Source organism: Crocodylus porosus, unplaced genomic scaffold, assembly GCF_001723895.1.
Source record: "Crocodylus porosus isolate Cpor-Errol unplaced genomic scaffold, CroPor_comp1, whole genome shotgun sequence".
Lineage (NCBI taxonomy): Eukaryota > Metazoa > Chordata > Crocodylia > Crocodylidae > Crocodylus > Crocodylus porosus.
Window position 1 is genome coordinate 5,043,245 of NW_017728925.1, and position 16,741 is coordinate 5,059,985.

Here is a 16,741-nt window from a genome sequence, read left to right on the forward strand (position 1 = left end):
GAGAATGACGTCCCGGGATTTGCTCAAGAAGCATCTATGGAAGCACGCCAGCATTTTGGTCGCTTTACTAGCCGCAGCATCGCATTGGAGGCTCATGTTCATCTGTGGTCAATGATGACCCCCAAGTCTTTTTCTGTACCTGTTTACCTACGTCAGTTGAGTTAAATGGGTGCTACTGTGTGCATGGACATTTAACCTTTTTACATAGAGTGGCTTAGTTTGCACAGGTAAACCAATTTATATTTGCAAGCTAAACCAATAAAACCAGTCTTAAAACAGGCAGAGGCATCCTCAGGAAGTGGACCATACAACTTCAACCGACTGTTATGAATTAACTGTAATTAATTGTTGTTTGTGAAATGGAGGCCATGTGCATGTGTGTAAACAAACCTGTAGATTATGGTCCTTTGGATCTTAGAATCATAGAAAATGGTGGTTGTCAGGGACATCAGGAGTCCAACCTAGTTCAACCCCCTTGCTCAAACCAGAACCATCCCCAACTAGATCATCCCAGCCAAGGCTTTGTTTAGCCTGGTCTTGAAAACCTCCAAGGACAGGGATTTCAAAACCTCTCTGGGTAGCCTGTTCCAATGTTTTACTGCCCTCCTAGGGAGAAACTTTTCCCTTAAGATGTAACCTAAATTTCTCTTGCTGCAACTTGAGACCGCTGCTCCTTGTTTTCTCATCTGCCACCACTGAGAACAGTCCAGCTCCATCCTCTTTGGAACCCCCTGCAGGTAGTTGAAAACTGTTATTAAATCCCTCCTCAGTCTACTCTTCTCCAGAGTAAATAAGCCCAGTTCCCTCAGCCTCACCTCATAAATCATATGCCATAGCCCTGTAACCATTTTCATTGTCCTCCGCTGGTCCCTCTCTAATTTGTCTACATCCTTTCTGTAGCGTGGGGCCCAAAACTGGACACAGTACTCCAGATGTAGCCTCACCAGTGCCAAATACAGAGGAATAATCCCTCCCCTTGTTCTGCTGGCAACAATTGTACTAATGCAGCTCAGTATGCCATTAGCCTTCTTTGCAACAAGGGCACACTGTTTGCTGTGGTGTTATTCCTGCATTTATTTCCCTGGCTTGCTTTTGTAGAAAGGTAGAAACTGCTTTTTTGTTTCAGCCCAATAGTATCCTGGTCAATGAATAGGGCTCAGAGGTGTGGCAGCACTGCAAATAATAATGTGGGGTGTTGGATACCCAATCTCTGGGCTAAACTCAGCCCCACAGGACTATATTTCTCTTCTGCTCGAGGGCTTATGTCCAAGTGTACACTGTCAGCTCGCTAGGTCAGGGATCCTGGACAGTGTGTGTGCGCGCGTATAATTATCAGTTTGGGGTTTGCATAAACACAGCTATTTGTGTCAACTGGAACACTTTAGCTGGGTTATTTTCATCACCATCCTCCTGCACCGAGATGCCTAACACATTAACTCCCTCTCTTGGAAAGGGTCCCAAGGCTTGTTGTTGCTGCTAAAACAAGTGGTGTGTTCTGCTTTGGGGCAGCTAATGCTCTTCCCCTATCTGAGTTCTACCACAAAGGAAACCCAGCAAGGTCAGCTGTAGACCCCCTGCCTGGTGCTGCCTTGTTTTTCCTGCAGTTGTTATCTCAAGATGGGAGACTTGTGTTAGTGACCTCAAAAAAGAACATGTGGCTTTTTTTCTTTCAGCAGAAAAGACAAGCCTGTGCATCTTGCAGCTTGTCTTGTGTTGACACCAGAATTGGCCGTGAGAGGGCCTAACAAAAACAGCAATGGAGTTGTATGCACAGAGCAGCTGCTGGTACCTGGCTTTAGGCAGGTTGTGTAGGACATCCGCCACTCCTAGGTGAGGTAGGGGTCTCAGACACAAAACCTAGTGCACCATGATAATCAAGAAAGGGGAACTGAGCATCTATTGCCCCCTACCAAAATTCCTTGATCTGTGCTCTCATCTAATGCTATGCCACTCTGGCAGGTTATTTTCACTTCTGGAGAGAGACAGAGAGAGAGAGAGAGGGAGAATATTTCCGGAGCCTATCCCTAGGGTCAGTGAACATCTCTATTCTGCCCATGCCTGTGGATCCTAGGTGCTAACTCACAAGAAATAAATAATGTCATGATATCTCAGCAGCAGCATAAGAATTCCTAGTCACAGCCCTCACCACTTTAGCACCATATGATCTCAGATTACTTTACAATAGTGAATTAAGCCTCATTACAGCCCTGTGAAATAGGAAAGTATTACCCCATTTTGCATCAAAATTAAGTGACTTGCACAGTGTCACACTGGAAAGAAATGACATAGAGTGGAATCCAGATATTCTGGTCCTGTGCCAAAACCCCATGACTCCCTCCCTTCTGCTTCCTCATGGCAACAGCAGCACAGGTACTGAGGCCTCACTGAAGCAACGGCCTTTTTATTATTACCTTCAACTGGCAGAAGACAAGTGTCCCACATTTCTGTGCGTCCCAGGGTGTCTTTAGTGCCATAGCCAGCATAAAGGAACCATAGTGCAATGCTAAGATACCCCTAGGATGCAAGGGGACAGCCAGGAGGTATAAGTACTTTATGCAGTCTCTGACAGGCGCCCCTATTCAAGAAGTGTCAGGGAAGGGAGGTTTCTTGGCAGGAGTGTTCCTACACCCTGGCAGCCAAAAATAGTTGGAGCAGACAGTAAGGGCCTTTGATATGTACAGCAGTCCTCTATCCTGAGCTAGGAAATTTCTCACACAGAGGAGGCGCAAAGTTAACTTGACCCAAGAAACACAATCCTGCCCTTATAGACTTCCATTGCTTATGTAGAGCATCTTCTTCAGAGATGCAGATATCCAGTTTGTCATGATGAAGCATGCACAAAAGAGAAGACCTGTGTACTGGCAAAATGCAATCTTGTTCCCAGGCAAGGCTTACAGCCACAATCCTTTGAATGAGAACCACTGGTCCCAGAACAGTAAGGTCTGCACGGGGAGCTGCAGTCACCAGTGGGACTTGTGTGTCTTTCACCTGCTCTGGGAATTGAACACTGGGAGAGAAGTTGTGAATAACAAACCCAAAAATAGGGATGAGAGTCAGGACAGTTGCTTTCAAATCATGGCTGTGACATGCCAGGCAAGTCAATGTTTTCTCTTCAATTTTTCCTACTTGCAATGGGCAAATGACACCACCATCATGGTGAAGCATTTGAAATTTATGGGATAAGTGTGCCAAATATAAATATATTCTCATTTAACCACTATTAATTGTAAACCTGCTGCCAGTGAAAACTGAAAAGAATGAACCAATTACAGGAGACAATGTACTTTAGGCAGTACAGGGTGAGTATATCATTAGATCCTCTTCATTGGATGAATACATATATTTAGGCAATGTTTCTGACTGAAGCAGGCTGCTTCAGTTGTACAGTTGAGATTGCTGTCCAAAATATATCATCTGTTCCTGCCAATGACACTGCAGTGTGGCATATAATAGATAAGGCAAAAACATCTCCACTACACAAAGGTATGTTTTTACATCTCTTAGCACAGGCAAGGGAGTTTCTTTCCCCTAGACGTAACTAGTTGAGGTCAATTCCAAGTGTGGGAAGTAGCGTGGACTTTAACAAGATCTGTGCAGGGAAGAAAATTTCTGCTATGACACCAGTAGCCAACCAACTATAAAAATGCACCTCTTGACAGTCAAGGGAGAGAACCATAATCCAAGCAGTCAAGGCACTAGATGCATGGAAAGGTTGCTGCACTAGACAAGAGAGACATGTGTCAGCATTTTAAACATCCACTTCCTGCATGATAAAGTCTCTTTTGCTACAGAAAACACCAGCACTTAAAACACAGGCATGTAAGATAGACTGGTGGCTTCCAGGGAGAGGGACTTGGTAGTATTGGGGATAAAGAGTCCAATTTTATAGACAATCCACAAAGATGCAGGAATGGAAAGCAGAACAGCAGCCACACATTCATTTGTAGGCAAATCGATATAGACAGACCTTACTGCGCTGGTATACTTGCTGCCTAATCCTTCCCTTGCTAGCAAGAAAGCCTTATACTTTCTTGCAGGAGCATGCTCTGGGCTCAGATGAAGCAGCACATCTCCGTTTCCGGACTGGATGAAGTGTCTTGCCCATGGTGTTACAGAAAAATAAAGTCTCGTTACTAGGAATACAGCCCTGGGAGAACCCTGCCTCGGATCTTGTGCACTTTTATCCATACAACTGTTTTGCTGAAGGCCTCAGAAAAGGAATCATGCATCCCCTTCTACAAACCCTACCATAGGAGCTGCCTGCATGTATTGTGCTGAAGTCATAGTCCCTGTTACAGCTCTTGCTGGAGCAGATTTTGGCCTTGTCTAGATTAGAAAGAAAGGTTTTCATAGTACAGAGGATCTAGGATTCTTCCGGGCCTGATTTGACCTCCTAAATGTGTTAAACTGGAATAATACTAATAAACTGGAGAGCAGGCTATACAAGGAGAGGCTGAAAGACATGGGGCTGTTTGGCCTGGAGAAGAGAAGACTTAGAGGAGACTTCATAGTACTTTGGGTCAGAAGGGACCTAAGCAGATCATCAGGTTCGATCCCCTGCCATAGGCAGGAACGGGTGCCGGGATAATATCACCCCAGCCAAATATCTGTCCAGTCTCCTCTTGAAGTCCCCCAAGATAGAAGAGAGCACCACTTCCCTTGGGAGCCCATTCCAGAGCCTGGCAGCCCCAACTGTACAGCAATGTCTCCTGATGTCCAGCCTGAGCACTTCTCTCTACAATTTGTGGCTGTTATTCCTAGTAACCCCAGGTGATGCCTGGGGGGAACAGCCTCCCGCAATTCCCGCTGGTCCCCCCTGATGAGTTTGTAAACGTCCACCAGATCCCCTCTCAGCCTTCTCTTGTGGAAGCTGAACAGGTTCAGGCCCTTTAGCCTCTTGTAGGGCCTGCCCTGCTGCCCCTTGACCACGCAAGTGGTCCTCCTCTGGACCCTCTCAACGCTAGCCACATCCCTCTTGAAGTGCGGTGCCCAGAACTGGATGCAGTACTCCAGCTGTGGCCTGACCAGTGCCGCATAGAGGGGAAGGATCACCTCCCTGGACCTGTTGAACAGTGCAGGCCCCAGGACCGAGCCCAGGGGGACTCCACTGCCCACATCCCTCCAGGTTGAAAACGACCCGTCCACCACCACTCTCTGGGTGCGACCATGCAGCCAATTTGCCACCCATCTGACTGTGTAGGCATCAATGTCACTTAGTTTTTTTAAGAGACTATGGTGGGAAACAGTGTCAGAGGCCTTCTTAAAGTCCAGGAAGACAACATCCACCCCGACACCCTCATCCAGGGACTTTGTGACCTGATCATAAAAAGAAACCAGGTTAGTCAGGCAGGATCTGCCCTCAATGAACCCATGTTGGTTGTACCTGAGCATTACGTTCCCTGCTGGGCTCTTGGAGATGTACTCCTTGATAATTTTCTCAAAGGTCTTCCCAAAGACCAAGGTAAGACTGACTGGCCTATAATTGTCAGGGTCCTCTTTTCTTCCCTTCTTGGAAACAGGGATCACATTGGCCCTTTTCCAATCCTTTGGTACCTGGCCAGTGCCCCATGAGTTCTCATAGAGCCGTGCCAGGGGCCCCTCTATGACCCCTGCCAATTCCCTCAGCACCCTCAGGTGAAGAGCATCTGGACCTACTGATTAAAACATGTCCAGCCCCTCCAGTAGTTCCCTAACTAGGTCATCCCTGCCCCTAGGCATGGTGGTGCCTCCCCTGGGCCCATCACAGTTCTAGTGGGGGAGATGTCCTGGTGTCTGTTTAGGAATATGGAGGCAAAGAATACATTAAAGGCTTGGTGGCAACCTATAAGTATAAAAGGGGTGCACATCAGGGCCTGGGGGAGTATTTGTTCACTAAGCCACCCCAGGGGACGACAAGCAATAATGGTCATAAATTGCTAGAAGATTGCTTAAGATTGGATACAAGGAGAAACTTCTTTATGGTTTGACTGTCCAGGGTCTGGATCAGACTCCCCCAGAGGTGGTACAATCACCTACTGTGGAAGTCTTCAAAAAATGTCTAGACACTCACCTGGCTGGAGTCATCTGACCTCAGCAGTCTTTCCTGCCCAAATGCAGAGAGGCTGAACCTGATGATCTCATGAGGTCTCTTCTAGCCTCCAACATCTATGAATCTATGAAAACTGACCAACTGGCTCCCATCAGAAAAAAACTCTTCTCCCACTGTAATCTGAACAAGTCCATAGACTAGTCTGCATGTAGTAACATTTAAAGCCACACATTGTATTGCAAATATCTTTAGAAGGGTCTGTTTTGATCAGAGGACCTTCATAAGTTAATATAAAGACAGACCATCACCCTCCATATCCCTCTGTACTTACACCTCATCCCTGGTTCTAGATTCCAGTACCTTGCTGTGATAGTCTATGCTAGCCTATCATTTTCTCTTGCTTTTTGAGGAACCTGGTATAACTCCTACCACCAGTAGGTTTTCCCTAGCAGTGTTTGCACATCACTGTGTAAACCTCCACTCACTCTCTCAGAGAGAAGATTCTTCTCGAATCTTACTGTCCAAAAGGAAGTACAGTTGAGACCATTACAAAGGCAGGTTACTGCAAATGCACTGCAACCACTTGACCCTACTGAGAAAAGAAACTGTCTTCAACATCTTCTTCTGAAGAGGACTTCATTGCCTGAGCTGCTGATTCCCCCCAACCAGCTCATGCCGGCCAGCTGAGTGCAGGGCAGAGTCATGGTGCATGTCCACTGAGGGTTGTAATTAGGGAGGGTTGTATTAACACTGCCCTCAGTCAGTGCCAGGGGATGCTGCAGCAGAGCCTGCCAGGCCTCTCCACATACTGATTCTTGAAACCAGTATAACATAACTGCTTTAGAGCGCTCCCACAAAGTGTGCCCAAGGTACAGTGCTTTAGGGTGGCAACTTTTCATCCCTTTAGGTCCATCTCATGGAAAGCGGGTGTGCTGTGCTTCACTATATATTTGCGGTAAGCATGGTCTGTAGGCCAGGGAAATGTGCCTAGGGGATGATGAACTGTTAGTTAGGCCAGAACTACATTTCTGAGTTCACACTTAGAAATACTGATGTAAATCCAGTCAACCACCATGGAAGCCAATGCAGTTACACCAGTGTGAGGGAGCAGGAGCAGGCCTTTAGAGGCAGTGTCTTCCAGTGGAGAGTTGCAAACTGGTCCTTAGGAGATTTTCATTTCATTCTTGTCAGACAAGTTGCTTCCTCTCTCCGACATCAGTATCATCGTGTTACACGTGGGAAAACTGACCTTTTCTGCAAAGCACTTAGGGGCTACAGAGTTCAAGTGCTTCATGATAAAGTGTTATGCTGTAACAACTTCTGGGCTCCTGGGTTCCAGTTAGAATTCACTGTGTGATCACAGTCTTGCTTTTTTAGCTTCTCTGGCCCTCGGTTTATTTACACCATATAACTCATCACAGACCCATGAGACTCTATTCAGGCTCACAAAGAGCCTCTGAAATCTTTGGACAGAATTTACTGGAAGCGCAAGGATGTACCATGCACCAGGCTCACTTAGCTTGCAACGTAAGGAGTTATTTTGATCTGGCTCTTAAGTGGCTTTAAGCACCCTATCGACTTCACTGGGAGTTGGGGATGTTCAGTGGTTCCAGAAAATCAGCTCTTGCCCCATCGCCCCCCTACCTGCCCCCCACTCAGTTCTCTTCTGCCTTCAGTTCTTCTTTGTGCAAGGTGAATTTCCAGTCCAAGATGCTGTCAAAGAAAGCAGGGGACTTAAACAGTGCTGGACCAAATGGAATTTGCCCTTTGAAGTGAAGAGCCAGTACATCCATGAGCTGCAAAAAGGCAAAAACGTGCTCAAAGCCTTTTGTTTTGATTCTGCCAAGTTATGCAGTTTCAGGTGGTCTCTTTAATCCAGGGCTGTAGCTGTAAATGAAGAGGAAAGCCCTCCAGGACACAATCCCTTGAGAGGTAGAAATCATCCATCCATGACACTTCTCCAAGCAAAGGGGCTCTAGAGAAATGGAGACAGAACAGAGCCTCACTTTCTAGTCTGGAGCTATTGTGGGTTCAGGCCTCTAAGAAAGCTTTTCCTTGTTGATTGAAGCATTTTGCTTTTCTACAAATCCTATCAATGGATTTTGCCAAAGGTTCTGGCAATTAGATGAAAACGGAGGCCGAGGGATTGAAAAGAGCAGCATGGAGGAGACCTGGATGGCAGCCAGGGAACATGAATAGAGAGCTGATGGCAACCACCTAAATAATGACAAAGGGGACATCCTTTGGCTGTCTGAAGGCCTGTGGAGCAGGTGTTGCTGGATCAAAGTCAACTTCTATCAGAACAATTGACCTTTCGTACAACCAAAGAGGTGTTGGTACTACCAGAAAAAAGCCAAGAACCACTTACTTCCAGAGGGCAACTTCCTAACCCTGCCTGGAGCACTGGTGGTTAGTATCTGGGGTATCTGATTTGTACTTAGGTAGGACTTTGCTTTCCACTGCCAGCCAGCCAGCACTACACATATTTTAAACAAAAGAGGATTCTGCAGTTCTTGTATCCTAGTCTCTGGTGCAGTGAAGCAGGGATGAGCTAAGCAGGAAGCAGTGCTACTGTCTCCATATTGCCCAACGTCAGTCCAGCTCCTATTTTTTACCTTTGCTTTGATTCTCTTCCAGATGTATTTCTTCTTCTCCGACAAGACGGTGCTTTTGTTTGACTTCTGGAATGTCCACAGCCCAGCAGGTAAGAAAAGCCACTTCAGGCTGCCAACCATAACCAAATGGCTGCTGCTCAGCACAGCTGGTTCACACGGGGGTTCATAAACAAGTCTGTGTATAGGGGGCTGGAAAGAGCTTGAAAGAGTCTGTAACTCAGAATCTCTTCAAATTAGTTTTGCATAACTTCTCTCTGCCACAGCCCCGCGCAGCAAGATTACTTGCCGGTAAGTCTCTCTAGCAAAGGGAGAGAGTGATAAAGGGAGCATGGTGGGTGAGAAAGACTTCTGTTTTGGTTAACCCCCCCCCGGGGATTTAGCCTCCTTCAGCACTGGTTGAAGGGATATGAGCCCCTACCTTTGGAAAGGTTTGTATAGAATAGTATCTACACACATCTATACAGACAGATGCCCTTTTGGCATTTCCTGCATGTCCCAGGATATGCTCCTAAATTATCCCAACATGGACACTCAAGGGACTATATTAGAGAGAAAGCCACTTGTTTTGGCCAAGTAAACAAGTGACTTAGACCTAGCATCACACTGATTCTTAGATCAGCTTGGAGAGCCTGAGAATCAGATTCTTCCCCAAAAGGCGAGAAGTCTTGAATATGAGAAAAACCTGGGCTTGCAGAGTCCTGAATGCACTTTGTGAGCTAATCACCAGGGAATTATGTGCTGTGCTATAGCAAACTAAGCCTTAAGCCAGTGTCAGAACTTCCTGGGGTGAAGTGAGCTGGTTTTCTTTACCAGTCTTGAGGGTGTCTATACATGTGCAGTGACGCTGGCCCAATGCACTGTCACTACAATCCAGCAGACTCGATTGACCGAGTCTGCTGAAGTGTGCTAATGACTGCTTCAGCAGACTCTAGTGTCATGTGTCATCCCTGTGCTGAAAAATGGTGGCAGATGGTGCTTTAACTAAAGCTCATTAGAAAGCCCCCGCCACCATTTTTCAGTGTGAGGACACTGATACACGTGATGCTCCAAGCACTTTAATTAGAGCAGCTCTCAGAGCCACTCTAATTAAAGCACTTCACCTCCTCCCCTTCCTGGAGCACATCTATAAACACCCACAGCTGTCTGCTGTCTCCCAGATTCTGCAGAACCGGCCCCTTTCCAGGTTTTGCTCAGTGGTATATGTCTTGTGAATGCCAGAGGACTGCCCTGCCCACAGGACCCAGCAAATGGCTTTATACAAAAGACTTTTGCAGCCTGGCATGTTGTTGAAGTCCAGCCAGTCCCTGCGGTGGGATGAACTGCTGGAGGCTGAGACTCAAACGACCCATTTGTAGACTAGTACCCTGAAGCACCCCCACACCTAACAAGGGGCTAACCCCCACCTCCCTGTTTCCTGCTGAGTCACAGCATACTTGGAATAAGGCTGTAAACTGCAGCGTGTGAAAAGGAAGGACCTCCTCTCTGGGACGTGTTATTAAGCTCCAGCCTGACCGGAGAGGCGATTATTGTTGGATCCCTGAACTAGCTAGATTTTTGGGCAGAGTTCTTAACAGAGGCTAATTAGGCATGGCTGATAGCCAGATTCATTCATAACAGCTAGCAGAGGCCATGGCCTGTGCTGCTTGGGTGATAATTGAAGAGGGGGATTAAAGGCAGTTACTGTATGTTCTTAGTTTACCCATCTATCTAGCTGTAGAGGAGGGAGGCAGACAAGATGACAGGAATTCCAGGTGCAAAAAACCTGAATCCTCAGGATCTTGCCATAGAGAATGCATCCTCCCGCATTCTTTGCAGACCCACTGCCTGCTCTTCATTCCTGGTCTTGAAAAAGCAGGAAAAGCCCTGTTACCCCATTAGGAAATTTCTGACTACCCCACCCACCTGCCACTGGCTTACCATTGCAGGCAAAGATTATTACAGTGGCTTAGCCCAGGCTGATCATCAGTCAGCTGATTGAGTTACCACAGCTGGTCGTGTCTGTTCCAGGGAGGCCCAAGATAGGACAGCAGGCGGAAGCTGCAGTCACAGAGTGAGGTTTCTTGGATGAAGCAAGGCATAGGGGAATTTTTTAGAATATGCCTGTTTTGTGCACTGTCACAGTTATACAAGCACTAGGTCCATGCATAAAACTGCAAGACTAAGTGGTGAAGGAAGAACAAGCAGAAGAGAATGGCGAAACTCTTCCTCTCTTACAGCACAAGAGGATCATCGATAGTCTTTATCATGGACTGGGGCGTGACACAAGACAAAATGCACAGAAAACATATGAGATTTTATGCTGTGTAATGGATCAGTGAATCATGCAGTGCTCTGCTGCTGCTCCCATGCCCCAGATCTCCATTAAAATTAATTTTGTACCTCATTCCCCAAGTTCACCTCTTTCATTTGGATGGGGCTAGAGCGAGCCTCCTCCAAGATGAATTGAGCAGAAGACATAAAGAAGGTCCACAGACATTGCTAGAGTCAGATGCCGTAAGAAGCACCATTTAATTCCTGTCAGACTGGATCTTGGCAGCCTAATTCTTACTTGGAAAAGACAGGGATAGGGTGGAGGTGGGGAGGGAGTAAAAGGGGCAGGGGACAAACTTGAGCCAAGAGCCAGTTGTTGTGTGCTTAGGATGATGCCCTTTCAGTTCCTTACACTTGAACTCAGCCTTTAAGTCTTCCATGCATCACTTGCTACTGAGGCTTGGTCACAGCATGGGCTAAGTGGCACTTATGTTGTGCAGGGATGGCTCCATCTGAGCAGGTTGCAGGCCCTCTGAGTGGTGTTTGCCTTGCAGGGATGGCACTGTCAGTGGTGGTGATCCTGCTGCTGGCAGCATTGTACGAAGTCATCAAGGTCACCAAAGGCAAACTGCTTCATCGGACAGTGTTGTCTGTCCCCACCAGCATCAGTCAGGAGTCATTAGAAGAACGAGACAGGGCATCTGTCAACTCAGAGCGAGGTCAGCAGAACTCCACCCAAAAAAGGTAATCCAGGCTCAGTTGCAGGCTCTCACAAAAGCTGTCCAAGAGACAGTAGCTAAGATCTTTCTGCTTCATGGGCTTTCCAACCTAGAACGCTTGGCCTGTATAGTTATCAGAGTGGGGCTGACTCCCACCCTGCTCCCACCTAGTTTTCCCTCACTAAATGCCCATTCCACAAATGATGTGGCTGCTCTTCTGGCCCCAGGGAAGCCTTGCTTGCTGTTCCCAGGTGCAGTAGCAATCCTTAACATCAGAGATTTCTCATTCATATGTGCATGATTAAAACCAGCGAGACTAGAAATGAATCATCTCTTTGTCATAATGTCAGTACAGAGCGTTCTCCCCTCAGCTTCCCCTGCAGCAGTGAATGGGGAATCTGTTTGATCAGGCAGGCCTGGCCAATGTGATCAGTGTCTTTCTCTGGCCCGGGTGGGAGGTGATGGAATTCGGTTTATATAGCAAAACCTGTTCCGATAGCCCTTTGCCTGCTGGAGGCAAGCATAAGGAAGCATTTATCATCTTCACTGGGAGGCTGTTTCCAGGCAAGCAATATCTGCCTTCAGTTAAGACTAGTTTCACTGTAGTTTTCTGGAGACCATATGTTTTTCACAAATACCATTCATAGAACATCAGCTGCAAACATACAGCTAGCAACCAAAATGCTTGAGAAGTAGTACATGAGACCAGAGCTTCACACCCAAGGGCCTGTGTCCTCCACATGACTACAAAAAGCCAGCAAAACCCAAGCAGCAGAGGCAACATATAATGCAAGAGGATGATGTGATTTTGAGCCAGCCAGTATCATGCCTTGCCTCTCCTGTTCTACATGATCCAGCATGATGATGGGAGATGGAAAGGAAGAGCCACATTATGGGTTTGAGACTACCTAATACAAGTCAGCCAGCTGGAGTGCTGAGATCACTGCTGCCTAAAGTATCTCACTGTTTCTGGGTGTAATGCCATCTTTTTGCATATACCAAGGGCTGCATGACTAGAGGCCAGCACAGGGCTCATTGGCAGGGCTTGGGCTCTCCATCTCCTTTTTTGCTTTTCTTTTTTGCTCAGGTGGTTTCTGTACCATGTCAGCCAGACACTGCTCCATGTGATCCAGGTGGTGATTGGTTATCTGGTGATGCTGGCTGTGATGTCCTACAACACCTGGATCTTCCTGGGTGTGATTGTGGGCTCCACAGTGGGTTACTATGTAGCCTACCCATTGCTCAAGGTGCGATAGAAGCTTCTGGACCCGCTGCATTCAAGGACGCTGTTGCACAGAAGAGGGCAGCATCTCCCATGGGAGGATGGCGACTAATTTTCCACTGGAGAAACTACTCATGACCTCTGCTGGAAAGATTCCCAGAGCACTGGGGAATTTCCTACTTCTTTCATTGCATTTTGGCTTATACTGTTATAAAAAAAATCTACATATATTTTTAAAATCACATTTGAACCATTTCCACTGGGCCTGCTCTCCTCCCACCTGCTGTGCAGGCAACAGCACCAAAGAGGACCTAGGTTGGGTCCAGGACTGTTTACTGGTCTATGGCCTCCATTATCCCCACTGCCACTTACCAGCGTGGGAGCTTCCCTCAACAGAAAAGCAATTAACACTGACTTTGAATCCACCCTCAAGTCTCACTCAGGGATCCCAGGAACCTTTTCCCATCGACCAGGGGGAACGAAGAGGTTTGTGCCCTTGTCAGCATTCCTCAGGTTTGGTTCCAAGTTGAGCCAGCAAGTGGGTGACACGCTGTATTTAAATCAAGGATGTGGATGTGATGGGAACGACTCTGGCATGACTTTATCCTTGCTCTCATATGTCTGTTCAGGATTCTGCTTGGTCCCATTCACTTTTCCTTACTGCTTGTGGTCAGGGAGAAGGAGCAGAATTGGAAAGAGGTGGTATAACCCTAAGGTTCTCTCTTATCCTCCAAGGGTTCCTTTACAAACCCCTCCCTGTGTCACCCTGTGCCCTTCACCTCACACGGTGCCTTCTGTGTTCCTGTAGCACTAACTGTGACTCAGCACATCATGGCATGGAGAGGTGGACGCAGTGCAAGCTGCTCTTGCATTGGTTTCCAGAATCTCTGAAGGCAACTGCATTCAAGTGCCAAACAGGAGATTTTACCACACCTTTAGCTCTCCTATGAAATATGAACCTTCATTTCTACTTGGGAGAACTTTACAGTCTTTTCTCCTATGCCTGCAAGAGGGTGCCTGTACCTGAAAGCTTGCAATTGCAGAATGTGTTTTTTTTTTTCGCAAAAATGTAGTTGGTCTAATAAAAGATACCACTTCTATCAGGAGTTCTGGCTGCATTAATGTAGAACTAGTAGGTGTAGCTGTTACATGTGTGCAATAACAACTGCTGTGGAAACACAGGTTTGCCAGGTTCCTACTGTGTCTCTCTGGTTCTTCCTGTTTTTCACAGAGAAGGACCCATTTTAATAAAGCCATCTTTATCATTTATTTGCTTATATGTGTGCATGTGCCTTAAAATGCTGGCCCTCACCTCAGGGTACAGCAGACTTAGTTTACTTCATATATATACTTTTAAAATAATCAATATCCTCTGACACGTGGACAGTCTGGCTGCCCGGGAGCCAGTGAACTATTCACCGCATAGACGCTGGGACTGTGCAATGCTCCATCAAGCCCATAAATGATAGATACAATCCACCCTGTTTAAGATACTAGCTACAGCTGATCTCTGACAGGTTTCTCCAAGGACTTCCATCATCTTTCTGGTAATTCCCAGGGTCAGTGGTGCTTCCTAATCCAGGAAACTCCACTTCAGTGTTGACATTTTTCGGGGGGGTGCAGAGTCATCAGTTATGCAGCCACTTAGATGTACTGGGCAAATAGGGGAAAAGCTTGGCATTCAAGTGCACTGTGTAGGTATAGGTTGTTGGTTGTAGCCACGTTGGTCTAAGGACATAGGCAGGCAAGGTTCTTTGGGTAGATGTGATATCATTTATTAGACCAATTAAAAAGTTGGAAAGAAGTTGAAAAAACCTGCCTGACATGTGACACCCCAGGTAACCTGTTTCCCACAGACCACTTGCCTTCCTTCACACATTTCCCTAACTTCTCCATCTCCCCTCCTATCTCTACCTGTGGTCTTCCTCACTTCCACTCATTTGCATTTTCACAGGCAAGCTTCTTGTACATTTGCTTCTTTTCTACCTTGGAGAACACATAACACCAGCTGAGTCTCCGTGTGCCTGATGAAGGGTGTTTGTGCCTGAAAGCTGGCAAAGAACTTTTTTCCAACTTTTTAGTGAGTCTAATAGAAGATATCGCATCTACCCAAAGACCCTTGCCTGCCCCATGTAGGCATATACACTTCTGCCAACAGAGCAGTGAGCAAGCAGGGGCAGCAAACAGGGCAAGCAGTTTGCAAGTGGTTCACTGGGAGCAAAAGGAAGGGGAAGAGGAGGCTGGCATGAAGTACCAGATCCTGCTTTGGAAAGGTGAGCCAGGGCTGCCTGTGTGTTTGGCTCCTGCCTATTTGTTTGGTGAGCTGTGTGTGTTTGAGGCGTGGGCTCTGAAAAACTGGGAGTGCCACTAGCTGAATGATTGCTAAGTGATTGCTCAGCAATTGATGTCCCCGTCTGACAAAAGCCCAGCTTGGCTTAGCAGGGAACACTCCAGTCAGCTAAAATACAAAAAGGAAGATTATAAGAGCTGGAAACTTGGACAAACAACAAGGGAAAACTATAAGAGCATTGCTCAGGCATGCAGGGGTGAAGTCAGGAAGGCCAAAGCGCAACTGGAGCTGCAGCTAGCAAGAGATATGAAGGGTTAAAAGAAGGGTTTCTATAAGTATGTTGGTAACAAGAGGAAAATCAGGGAAAGTGTGAGCCCCTTACTGAACAGGGGAGGCAACCAAGGGTGCAGAAAAGGTTGAAGTGCTCAATGTCTTTTTTACTTCAGGCTTCACAGGCAAGATAAGCTCCCAGACTATTGTGCCTGGCAGCACAGTTTGGGGAGCAGCCAACAGTGGCCAAAGGACAGGTTGGGGATTATTAAGAAAAGCTAGACGGGAAGTACCCAAGGTTGCTGAGGGAGTTGGCTGATGTGCAGGGATCCGGGTTTTCAGTTTCCCATGGGAAAATGGAGAAAAACGTGGGTTTCCCCCTTTGCCTGAGGAAAACGTGGATTTCTTTTTTTAACAGAAACCCATGGATTTTGCACTTTTGCACAGAGCTCTCTGCGGGCTGGCACAGTTCCAGCCTGGAAGGGGCTGCGGGGAGCGGGAGGAGGGCGGTCAGGCAGGGACTGCCATGTACACGCACATGGTGGCCAAGCAGCTGGGAGAGGAGCTCCTGCAGATAAGTCGGGGTGGCGTGGAGATTGAGGCCCCCGTAGGGAGGGCAGGGGAACCTGTGCCCCTAGATCTGTGTGCAGAGTGGGGGTAGGCATGTGCTTCCTGCTGTGGGCTCAGGCTCCCTGCTCTGCTGCCGTCCCTTGGGGGCTCCACAGCCCCGTGGGTCAGACCCAGCGGGGCAAGGCAGAGCGGGAAAGCTCCTTGCCGCTGCAAGCTCCACGTTGCCCTGGTGAGGTGTCCCTTGTGCATCCAGCAGCAGTGAGGGGCACAACCCTGCACTGCCACCCCTACAGCTCCTTGTGGCTGCCCCTACCAGCCCCAGCCCCGCTGCCTGGGCACCCATTGCTGGGGGGCAGAGCCGGGTGGCTGGGATGGGGCCAGGGGTGAGATGAGTGGGTGGAACTGGGGGGGACCTGGGGTCTTGTGGCGATGACAGCATGTGGTGTGACGGGCAGAGCTGCAATCCTCTGCCCATGTGTCCCTGTGACGAGCGTGGGTTGTGTGGACAGGGATGCGCAGGCAGCAGATCGTGGCTCTGCCTCGGCTCCAGCCCTGCACTGTCACCACCACAAGATCCAGGTCTTCCCTGCCCTGGAGCAGCTCCCTGCCCAGCCGGGGAGACCCCGGGAACGGCGGGCACTGACAGCACAAGGCCATGGCAGCGCAGGGCTGGGGCTGGGGTAGAGCCCTGCATTGTTAAAGCCCTTTGCTGTCACAGCCCCCCGTTCCTGGGGTCTCCATGAAGACTGCCAGGAGCTGCGCGGGCAGCTGCTGGGA

General features: G+C 47.9%; 1 protein-coding gene across 1 annotated transcript in view; it reads left to right on the top strand.

Annotated features, from left to right (window-relative positions):
* The window catches only part of SLC31A2 (solute carrier family 31 member 2), a 19,051-nt gene extending 4,948 nt beyond the window's left edge, over positions 1 to 14,103 (top strand). The window contains exons 2-4 of the mRNA XM_019540616.1: positions 8,666 to 8,732; positions 11,448 to 11,637; positions 12,700 to 14,103. Of these exons, the coding sequence (XP_019396161.1) occupies positions 8,666 to 8,732; positions 11,448 to 11,637; positions 12,700 to 12,868 (426 nt within the window). The 3' untranslated portion in view covers positions 12,869 to 14,103. The remainder of the gene's footprint in view (positions 1 to 8,665; positions 8,733 to 11,447; positions 11,638 to 12,699) is intronic.
* The last annotated feature ends 2,638 nt before the right edge of the window (positions 14,104 to 16,741 follow it).